At 43.6% G+C, this 10,832-nt stretch overlaps 2 protein-coding genes across 17 annotated transcripts in view; both read right to left on the bottom strand.

The window, feature by feature from the left end:
* Positions 1-3,415, bottom strand: part of LOC104143561 (claudin-15) — a 62,607-nt gene extending 59,192 nt beyond the window's left edge. For 4 of the 12 annotated variants that reach the window (XM_068954209.1, XM_009674128.2, XM_068954202.1 and 1 more), the window contains exons 1-2: positions 2,881-3,373; positions 2,061-2,142 (exon numbers count right to left, since the gene is read on the bottom strand). Coding sequence is in view for 1 of the 12 variants with exons in the window: in XM_068954210.1 (XP_068810311.1) it covers positions 2,061-2,080 (20 nt within the window). In the remaining 11 variants the exon portion in view is untranslated. Of the gene's footprint in view, positions 1-2,060; positions 2,143-2,253; positions 2,394-2,880 lie in introns of those variants that run through there. The other 8 variants (XM_068954206.1, XM_068954207.1, XM_068954201.1 and 5 more) reach the window with 8 other exon arrangements.
* YEATS2 (YEATS domain containing 2) overlaps positions 2,386-10,832 on the bottom strand; it is a 53,370-nt gene continuing 44,923 nt past the window's right edge. For all 5 annotated transcript variants that reach the window (XM_068954193.1, XM_068954197.1, XM_068954195.1 and 2 more), the window contains 5 exons: positions 10,547-10,748; positions 8,940-9,166; positions 7,684-7,758; positions 6,158-6,231; positions 2,386-5,539 (listed from right to left, as the gene is read on the bottom strand). In XM_068954193.1, coding sequence (XP_068810294.1) covers positions 5,431-5,539; positions 6,158-6,231; positions 7,684-7,758; positions 8,940-9,166; positions 10,547-10,748 — 687 coding nt within the window. In that variant the 3' untranslated portion in view covers positions 2,386-5,430. The remainder of the gene's footprint in view (positions 5,540-6,157; positions 6,232-7,683; positions 7,759-8,939; positions 9,167-10,546; positions 10,749-10,832) is intronic.

Below are 10,832 nucleotides of genomic sequence, written 5' to 3'. Positions count from 1 at the left end.
AAAGCTGTTGCTTGGCAGAATGCATAATTGCTTATGGGATTTTCCCCAGACACTTTCAAACGGAAAGAAAACTGTTCAGAAGGCAGCTAGTCAACATGGGGAAATGGGAATGAACCAATAATACTGATTTGCTGCCTTCACCATTAGACATGCAGAGGGTCCATCTACTCTGATTCGTAGATGCCATGCTCCCAAGACCCCTTCCAGCGCTGCCCTGTTAACAGAAAGAGACAAGCAACTTGCCTTTCACCTCACTTCCACTCTGCCATCTTACACAGATCATAGGGCAAATGCTACGAGCTTTTAAGACTACTGCTTTATAAATGCTCCCAAGAACATTTTTGCGAGTATATAGATGTGCTGACTATAGAGCCAGTGTCCCCAGATACAGAAATTCCACTTCTCGCTATGCCTCAGAAGACTGCCAGGAGAAAGCCACAGGCTTATGATGCTGTTGTCTGGCTCCAACTACAGGAGGGAACGAAGGGAAAACCAAGCAGGTACTTACCAGCTGGAAGGGACAAGAGATGATGCTGTCTGCTGACAGCTGCAACATGCCTGCTTTTGCATGGGAACTGCCTGCCTCAGTCAAATTGACTAAATTCTTCAGAAGAGAGCAAATCTCCTCATAAACGCAGAGTTAGCACGCTCCAGGTAGTCAAGAGTGCAGGGACTGCCTCCATCACCGCTCTCGCACATTTGTGCTCCCAGCTGCTCTGGGTTCACTTCAGTCCACCAAGGTTTTCCCACTGTGAATCGCTCCACAAACCAGATTTATCTGACACCAAAAAAAATCTCCTTTAAAAGGAAGGTTTTATACCTGAATCTCTGTAATTCACTACCTATAGCATGGCATTGAACACGCTTGTTTTGTTTCATCTCCTGCTGGCAGGCAACATTCGGCCTGCCGGGATGCTGCGAGCTAGGTTTTTGCCAGGTGCCTCTGTTACTCCAGGGAGCCAGGAACATCTGCACTTCTGCATGCTCAGGTGAAGCTCTGGTGTGTTATACACTCAATAACTCAGGCCAGTTCTCATTGCCTGAACTGAATACCTGAAAAGTTACAAGTGACACACTGATGATTTCTGTGTGCGTAAAAATATTGCCTTTTATAAACTGCAGATTTTCTCATTGCATGAATTTCTTGTGGGGTGAACAATCAGATGAAAACCTATTACGTCTGCCTTATCCCCACAGATTTTCTCTATATTGGCCACCATGCAGTAATGTAAGGTCTATATAGTTTATGGTAAACGCGTTGGTGCCATTTGACCCAGAGAGACTGTGCTCGCTTCCGGAACAGAGATGGCACAGGATGGCTGGGCAATCCCTCTTGCCTGGTGGCTCTTTCTTTTACATCATCAGGTCAGTGCACAGTGACACAGCTACCCTACTTGCTCCTGTGCTACCTCTGTATACGAATGACTTCATTTTGGAAGCTGAGGGTGCAGCACCTTCTGGGAGCACTGTAACTGCTTTTATAGCCGTGACAGTACAGCATTAATTACAAGTCAGCCCATTGATTTCAGGCCTTTGCCAACTGGGAAGGCCACAGCAAGCTATGAATATGCCCTAGAATCAGAGCCAGATGGCAGTGGTTTGGCAGAGACCCTCCTTGCCAGGAGGGAAGGCTAATAACAGAACATAAGAAAAATCTCGATGCGTACATGCCTGCAGGAGGTGTTCTGCATGACTGCATTCTCATCTCCTGCAAATGACAACCACTTCCTGTAGCTACAGTTACGAATGCGTCAAAGCAAGAGGACAGGGCTGCAAGATCCACAAGCGAAGGTATCAGCTAAAACATTCCAAAAAGCATTACCACCACCAACTGAATCCACAGCACAGCCAGCCTTCAATGGCTGCACTCTCATTTGCTTGGCTCTTGTACTGTAAAAGGCACTACAGTTTACGCTCAGTTTGAGGGGGCTCTTTTATGGGATGTAGTACAAGAAGAATCAGTTTTCCAGCATTCTCAAAGGCAAGAGTGTGTGAAAACTGCTCACGGTCACCTAAGATTTTCTTTCCCCGCAATCTTGCCAATCAAACTGAGAAATCACCTTTTCTTACTTTTTTCCATTCCTCTTCAATCTTCCACACAGCTCAGGGCAAACCAATTACTTGCTGTTTTTATGAGCCGCCCTGCAAGATGAGAAGTTGGGGGAGCTAAGCGTGCTGAGTTGCTGTCACCCCTTCCCCCAACCTCCCCAAACCAAAAGCTATTAAAAACAACTAGAACAGGGCAAAAATTACCTTTTCTTTCTGATAAAATTCAAGATCCACCAAATTTTCTCCAAAACTAACCAAAACGTTCCAAGGATGCAAAGGATACAAAACCTTGGGGGCTTGGAGAAACTTGAGTGACAGGTGACAGTCACACAATCCTATCACAGCTAATAAAAGAATTTATTGTAAATATACGTATCTTACACAATTATACAGTATAATACAGATAACATGAAGGATTTACACACAGCATTACAAATAGGGGCAATATTTGTAAAGAGATCTTTAACTTGTATTAAGACTCTTTAGAAAGCCAGAGAAATATACTGGAATATCTCAAATCTTCTACACCTACCTGGGTGTATGAAATTTCCACCAGCTCTCACTTATTTCCAAGCAATTCCAATGGGAATTTCCTGCTGATAAATTTTTCTCCCACCTTTTCCCAAAATTCAAAGACCTTATCGCAAACATTTTCCACATCTGCTGGACTAAAACATGTTATTTTCTATCTGCTTTTAACAGATTTTTTTACTTTAGCAAACTTTATATATTATTACTATAGCATCTCCTAGGAGAATAACCTGTGGTTGCTCAGAAACGTATCAATAGATCTTCACTGCAAGAACCGTGTTAAGAACAACGGGCATTTACCTGTCTGCTTCACAGCCTGGTTCGGGACTCAACAGTCTGAAACTCCATTCTTCAGCACTACAGAAAAGCAGGACACAGGCAAGGAAGCCATGATTTGCAAACAGGTTTGCAAAACCAAAGCAAGCTCCTGCATCCTCAAGAGCTGCTTTGGGCACTTTGAAATCCCAGAAACTAAGCCTGTAAGAGACAGGGGCCTGGACAGGCACATGTCACTCCAGAAGATCACAGCATGACTGAATTTGCACAAAAGGCCGTTCCCACACAACCTGCAGACCGTCATAGAGAGACAATGAGAGATATCTTGAAATATGGTCTTCTCTATTGTACAAGCTGTGCACAAGAGTGTCTGAAAGCTGCACCGGCTGTTAAATTCGCTACAGCCTATAAACAGCGTGAGGCCCCAAGTTCTCCAGCTACCTGGATTCCTGCCTACTCTCAGCACTGTGCTGAAACACAATCACCACTGCTCAAAGTCTTCACACTGACCTCAGCTGAAAAACTAATGTCAGGGCTACACTGTGCACTTCGTATTTGCACAGGCAATCCTGCTCCAGGCTTACCCAAACAAGCCAGGATTATCTTCCAAATCCAGAGCATCTCAAATGCCCTTTTTAGGGGGCAAAGTCCTTCTCTGAATGCAATTCAGATTTCACACGTCAGTCCCATTTCTTGTGTTCAAGGGCCAAATTCTGCCACTCATGCTGACTGAAACTCCCCATCAGCTCTGATGGGCTAAGAGGGGCTAGCTGCACACCCTTGTTTCATTTAAGATGGAGGAGACAGGTGGTATCTCATCTGAGGTATGCAGTACCTTCTGCAATTTAAGGACTGCATCAAACTTAAGTTAGCTCTCCCTGGAAGCCTGAAACCACCCAATAACTGAACCATCTTCCACAGTTCCTGCACACAGCTGGAGTTACTATCACCCAAATTCTAGCCCCAAAAAGCACCAAAAGATTTTATTTTGAAGATTTATGTTCCTATCCCAGATCAAGAAAGGTAACTGCAGTTTCACATTTATAAAAGGCTTTGCATTGTCAAAGCACAGCATCAACAAGAGTGAGGCCTCAGTACACCCTTGTGAGGTAGGTATCCTGCTCCCCATTCTCATAAATGGGGAAACTGAGGCACAGAGTGATTAAATCCAAGGCCATGCAGCAAATCAGTGACCCAGCTGAGATTAGTGCCCAGCAGGTTCTGGCTGCTAACCTATGCTCCAGCCACCTGACAAAGCAAGTAGCCCCAAAGCCTCACAGTCCAACCAGGGTCCCACCAACTTTACAATGGCTTATTCACACTACTAGCAAGCATCCTCAGAGGCAGGACAGAGGGCAGTGGGTGGGGTGGCCAGAACGTTGTCAGCGAAGCTTTCTCCAGTGAGGTATCATTAGCCAGGATGCAGACGTTTCTTCTACATCAGTGACGTTCCCAAGATAGGTAAGTGCTGTGGTTAGAAGCAGAACTACTTCTTGCAGTCAAGACATCAGAGGTGCTCCCCGCAAGCAACAGATCTCTGTGATATTCTGATCCTATCAGGTCTCTCTGTGTTGATCAGAACGTAAGACAAAGTGGTGCTGCTCCCACACCACTTCATAATCAAAGCTGATCATCAGTGAATGCTGCCAAAACATTAACACATGCACAACAGAGCTGCCTATCCGCCCTCCAGCTTAAGACTCCAAAACTTCTGGCAGACTGGGGAGCCACTTGCTGGGTAAGCAAAGGGTTTCAGCCAGTCCAAGCCCACAAATACTGAATACCGTCCTCTCCAAGCTACTTCTGCTCTCCTTTCTCATGCAGGACAAGCGGCCAGTCAAGTCTTACCAAGCCTGACCAAGGTTTATTCATCTAGACTGAGTATGTGCCAGTTCATCCTCTCTGGGATGCTTGAGAGAGCGAGATCTGATATCTCCTTCAGAGAGGCAAGGAATTTGATTAGGCTACACTTCGCTGAATAAGCTAATAAGCCTAGCCAGCTATGTTATCAGTCACATATATGATGCTCAAACAGGACTCGCAGAGTTTACTGCAGCCATCAGCCTTCCACCCGAACCCAACCAACCACCCTCCTACTCAAAACAACCCACCTTCAGAAGCTGCCTTTGGAATCGCTTTGGAATATTCAGTGTGCCAAAGCAACTGTTCTGCTCACTGCATGTGGAGATCAACTCATTCATAGTCTGCATCAAAAAGCAGGTGAAGTAACAAAGAATAATTTCTTTTCCAAAAAAAGAGTTCAACCTCATCAACATAGCTGTCATCGCATGTACCAGGCCTGTGGAGTCTCCCATAGCTAGCGACTTGATGCAAACTGACAAAACGTTTGTTCAGCCACTGAATAAACACTTACCGAGTAAACACTGACATTTAACAACTTGATTTGGAACAGAGCATCCTTTTGTTGCATTAAGGTGCATCTTTAATTGGAGGTAACAATCTAGTAGCCCAATGTTATAAACTTATATAATAGTGTCCTACAGAAATCCTGGATTTGTCATTCCAGCTTCAGTCATAAATCCACCTTTCCTGCAGCATCTTCTCTGCTCTGTTTCATTGCTCCTCATTTAATATCTTCATATGTTTGTTTGTGAGGAAGTCAAGAAAGGGAACGTTACAGATGGCTTTGTGAATATTCATCACTGTGATCTCTTTCGGAGTCCTGCAGGGAATGAATCAAAGATGCTATCGCAATATATAAAAAGACAAGTGTTTATAAAGCAGCAAGGCAATAAATTTACTAACAGGAAGGAAGAAGTCAAAAAAAGGCAAAAAAGAACAACAGAGCAGGTGTTACATCAACACAGAAAAAGCATTAAAATGTCACAGCACAAAAGAGCCATTGTCAAATGACTGAAGGATATATCTCGGGCACTGGCACAGGAAAACAAAGTGCTGAGGTATTAATTCTTGAATTTCTATAGCACAGACGTTACATGCGTGTAAATATGTATACATATATACGTATGTATATATATGTGCATGTGTGTATTATATAAAAAATAAAAATTTAAACTATTTTCTCAAAGTCTTATTTTTTTCAATTTCAAGTTATCCCAGAGCATGCTAGTGAATGGAAATCAAACGTGGGCTAAAGGTTACCGTAAAAATAGACTTTTTCCTGGCTCAAACATTGAACTATCAGTAAAACACAGACGAGATTATTTAGAAATCCCTTGCTCACATGTTCCGAGCTGCACAAAATCTGACAAAATTTCTCAAGCAGTTCAGTCCTTAGCGCTGGCATGCGAGCGGCCCAAGAGGAAACAAGCCACTGTACCTGTTGTGAGGAGTTGTCTGGTATGCTACAGCCAGTGCTTGCCGCAGGATATCACTCATGAGCTGTTCAGTGGCCTGTGATAAAAGGCAACGTTGGGCAACAGCATTATGGAAGAAGAAAAGCTACATGCTATTGGCTTGAGTATAACTGAACACTGGAACTTCGGATTATCAAATCAGCAGGGGCAGTTCAATGCCCAAATGAATTTTATTAGCACAGTGATAAGAACTGAGCAGGTCTAACAGACGGACACCTATGGCTGAGCAGAACTCATGACTCCAATCGCCAAGCCTGGTTTCTTCCTGGACCTGCAGAGCAGTATGTGCAGAGCACGGTGGATCTGATGTTAACAGAGTTTGTGCTTCCGAGAGCATTTTAGGGCCCCACCTTTTACAAACAAAACCTTGTTTTTGCATAGAGGATCCAGATAGTCTTCTGGGAATCAGTCCATGCTTGTTAACCACAATCTGTGGCTACCAGGTTTGTGTGTTGCCAAGATACTTAAACAGGAGGCTGGCTTCCCAGCCTGGACAGCAGGTGGACAGCAGCTACGTGCCCTACACACTTGGCTTAATCAAGGTTGAATCCAAAGTTAATTAGGGCTCTTGGCTCTCTATGCCTATATCAAAAGTAGAGCAGAGTTTCTGGGATGTTCAGTCAGGAAGGCTGGCATAACTATGATCACACTGGAGCAATCCAGGGGCTATAATGTGCGTCAACAAATGGATTGTATCTGTGTTTGATTTCAAGCATGATAAGATACAGCTCAGCGGAAGTGCGCATGCGTGTATGCGTGTGTGCGCGCGCGCATGCTGAAAACCTGGAATCAATTAGCTTTTATAAAACTGATCTTTCGATTAGAAGCAGTCTGTATAAACAACCTCAAAAATTGTCTTTGGTTTGAAATACAGCAGAGCACTGCTAAAAATAACCTATGCTAGCCTTCGGTCCAAACACCAGAACTTCAGATCCATGCTGTTCAAGGGCTTTGATGAGAAACAGTCTCCATCTTTCCAAAAGCGAGTATGACAGATAAATGGTTTCTTGTACAAGGGAGAACTTCTGCTGACTTCAGGAATTCAGCAGTGCCCCATTAGAGACAACCCCAGCAAAAAAGAAACTGAACAGTATTTAGGAAAAAAACATCTAATCCTCTCACAAAATAATCAAGTCTTCTGGAGGTGTGGCAGGTGATTTTTTTTTTTTTTAAAAACAGTTTTGAGGGGTAGGACAAAGTAAGAGGTACTTTCAAAGTTACAGAATAAGTCAGTATCTTACTGGAGGTTACGAGCTGCAAAACACTATTCTACACGTCCAAGTCAACACATCTGTTAGAAAGCTGGAAACGCACGCAGAAATACATGAGTCTCCTCATCCAGCCATGTATCCTTCTATACGTGGACAAGAATTGACATTTGACTCTGCATCTCCTGATCTGAGAAATGCTTATTAAATATGGACTTCAAAACCAAAAAAACTGTGTTAATACAGCTACAGGAAAGTTATTATTGTGAAGTAATTCTTACCTTTAAAATCATATCTTCTATTACTGATGCATAAACATTCTTGTGTACCTCAGCAGGCTGAAATGAAATCCCTATCTATAAAATACGAGAGGAAAAAAATAACATTTGACAAATTAGTACATTGGAGTAACACAACCAACGTTTTACTACAGATGAGATGACAATGAGATTATTTTAGAAACAATCTATCACAATGGGTAGAGTTAAAAAAAATAAAAAGCAAGCAAGCACTGCAAAACTTAAGGGCAGTATAAGCTCAGGCTCCGTTTAAAAAAATGTGGCAAAAAGAAGCTAAATCAATTAAAACAGCTTGCAGGTACGTCTCTAAAACACAGAGGAAACAAAAGCAGATTTTTATCATTGTTACAGAAAGTCTACACCAAAACAGGCTGCATCTTTGGACTGAGAACGAAAGTTCCTTACCTGTATTAAGTCCATGTATTTGCACTCTTCCTTGTGCCTTACTATACCAACTGAAACAGTGTTAAATAGTACTCCCAACACAGAAGTTCAGCATCAAAAGAGCGTTTCACTTCCCAGTGTACTCCCATCATGCCCACCCCCTTGCCTCCTACGTGGCAGGAGACAGGATACAACAAAGAACCAAAGTTTCGCCCCTTGAGGTTAGTCTCTGAGGCAGAGAGAGAGAGATACCCTTCTTTCTGCCACAGACGCTGCAAGGAACCCCCCTCCACTTCTGTCTCCTGCCCTATACCAGAAAGCATTCTCTTTTAGTAGCGGAACAAGCCTCCTCTTTCCTTCTGGCTGCTGTGAGAGGAAACCACTCTGTCCTTTTCCTTCATTCAAACTTGAATAGGGAGAAGAAACACAAGCAGCAGAGAAGTTTGCTATGTTCTTAGCTTCACTTCACCCCCTTCCGGGAGCCAGCGTTAACAGCAGTAGTCCAAGCAACAAGCCCAAAAACTTTCTCGTGATGGAAGAGGAAGCATTCAAGTGCAAGTGTTCCTTTTTCCTCATTTCTACTCGCTTCTAGCCTTCTGGACAGGTTTACTGGTGCTAAGCCCTGCAACACAGCTGCTTTGCAACAAGCTTCAGGCTGGCATGCTTCACTCACTCCTACCAGCACTGCCCAGCTAAACGACATGAGCCAGAGTGGCCATGTTTTCAGGCCATTTATAAAAACCATGACAAAGCATCCAGAGGACCATAAGGGATGAACAAAAGGCAACTAAATAAAACTAAAGCCACAGCTGGCTTAGCAGCAGTTCTTAGCAGCTTTGAGATTCACTCATTACCTTCTCCGCCGTATCCCTCACAAACTCTGACGCAGGTAAGGAAGCCAGATAGAATTTCATCTCCTCTTGTTTCTCCTCCTGTTCCTTTTTAATGTTTATTTTTAAAGGCTCACTAAAGTTGAGAATATCTACTTCCTCTTCATGCTCTGGTTCTCGTTTCAGAAACTGTTGCAGTTCCTCCAGTTTTCGGCACAGCTCCTCACCACTGGTGTAAGATGAAGGGCATTCTGAACAAGAAGCAATTAATTAAAACATACGACAGATTATGGGGAAAAGTGCTTATAAATAGATATACACCCAAAATATGTTAAGAAACTAAGATAACTGGAGGTTATTTTTGTAGTTCCTACTACACACAGGGATGAAAATGCAAATAGTCATCGAGCACCTTCTCGCTATGTCTCCATAACGCTCACAGCGCTCTCCCTCATCTGCCCCTACATCAATCAACAAGGTTGCACTTCAAACAATACGAGGCTAATGCAAGCTTCCTGAACAGTCTCACAGAAGCTTTTTGACAGCTGGCAAGGCAGCCTGATGCTCTTCAACCCACTTAGAGAAATGGAGTTTTACTGTATAGGCATCACATAGTACTAAGTCATCTTTTGCATTATGAGAAGTACTATCATGCTTTTTAAGAAGAAAAATCGAAAACAGATTTCCAGTGGAAGTACGCAAGGCTAGCCCTGTTCTCTGCAAGCTCAACTCTGGCCAGTAAAAAAAGACCTTTTGTGGAAAGCCACACGGTAAACAGATTCTTGTCTTCAAGGACAAACTCAAATCTAGTTATTTAGACAAAAAGATGAAAAAGTGGATGTAGGCTTCCTTTCCACCTTCAACAATTGAAATGCAGGACCAGACTTCGCACAGAATAATCAAATCCACACACTTCTTGAAATATTCTAAATCCTTTTATGATCAGGACAGAAAAACACTCAGCCTTGGGAAAGGGATCATCTGAAGGTGAAACAAGGGAAGCTAAATGGAAAGAATAAATGAAATTAAAGGTATGTGTTTAATACAGACTGCAACGTATTGTGGATATCCCACAGCTATCCCTCGTGGAAAAACATGGCCGCTGTAATAACGCAACATGAAGGTTCACGCGGGACAATTTACTTTGCTTTTGGAGGTAAATAATCCCCCACTGAGCTCCATGCTGCCACTGCCAGACAGCTTTTTGTGCTCATTCAGTTTGTTTGCACAGTAGCCTTTTAACTGAGACTAAGCTTACCCACGGGCAGCTCTGGAAGCATCACTATTCCCTACGCTTAGTTTGTGTGCCCGCTTATGAACAGTTACGCTGCAGGGTGAGGATCTCTCACCACGTTAATCTAGACTGGGCCCACGAGGGCCCCAAAGCGCGATGGAGCCCAAAGAGGCACCAGAGAGCGCCAGGATTGGCAGGGGCAAGGGATAGCTTCACTCCTACGTTTGCCTTTAGGATCTCTCCAACTTCTGTTATTCCACGTTAAATTAAAAAACAAAGAAAGCAAGAACCCCTTTCTCCTGAAGGACAAGCACATGTGTGCACACACACACAGTCTTGGGCCATTTAATGAAAAACTTCTCTGGCAAAAAGGAGTTTGCTGTCCCTCCATACTCACCTGGCTCGCTGTCTATCTGCGTCAGCACGTCTTCAATCGAGTCCTCATCGTTCCGCAAGGCCTCGGGGTCAGGTGGAGTGTAGCCATGGCATCGACACCACTGCACCACGTGTTTTGTTTTCAGGGGTGTAACGCTGTGAAACCTAGGGTGCTTCTCTATGATTTCTTGCAGGATCTTTCTCACTGTCATTGCTCGCTGCCACTATGACAAACCAAAGGAAAAGCTCACACTGGCTACAATGTTTAAGTCAAGACTACGGCCCAGAAAAATAAGCCAGGATGCAAG

The sequence above is a fragment of the Struthio camelus genome, chromosome 9 (genome assembly GCF_040807025.1).
Source record: "Struthio camelus isolate bStrCam1 chromosome 9, bStrCam1.hap1, whole genome shotgun sequence".
NCBI lineage: Eukaryota > Metazoa > Chordata > Aves > Struthioniformes > Struthionidae > Struthio > Struthio camelus.
Note: the sequence above shows the minus strand (reverse complement) of the source record. Positions and strands in the feature narration are given on the sequence as shown.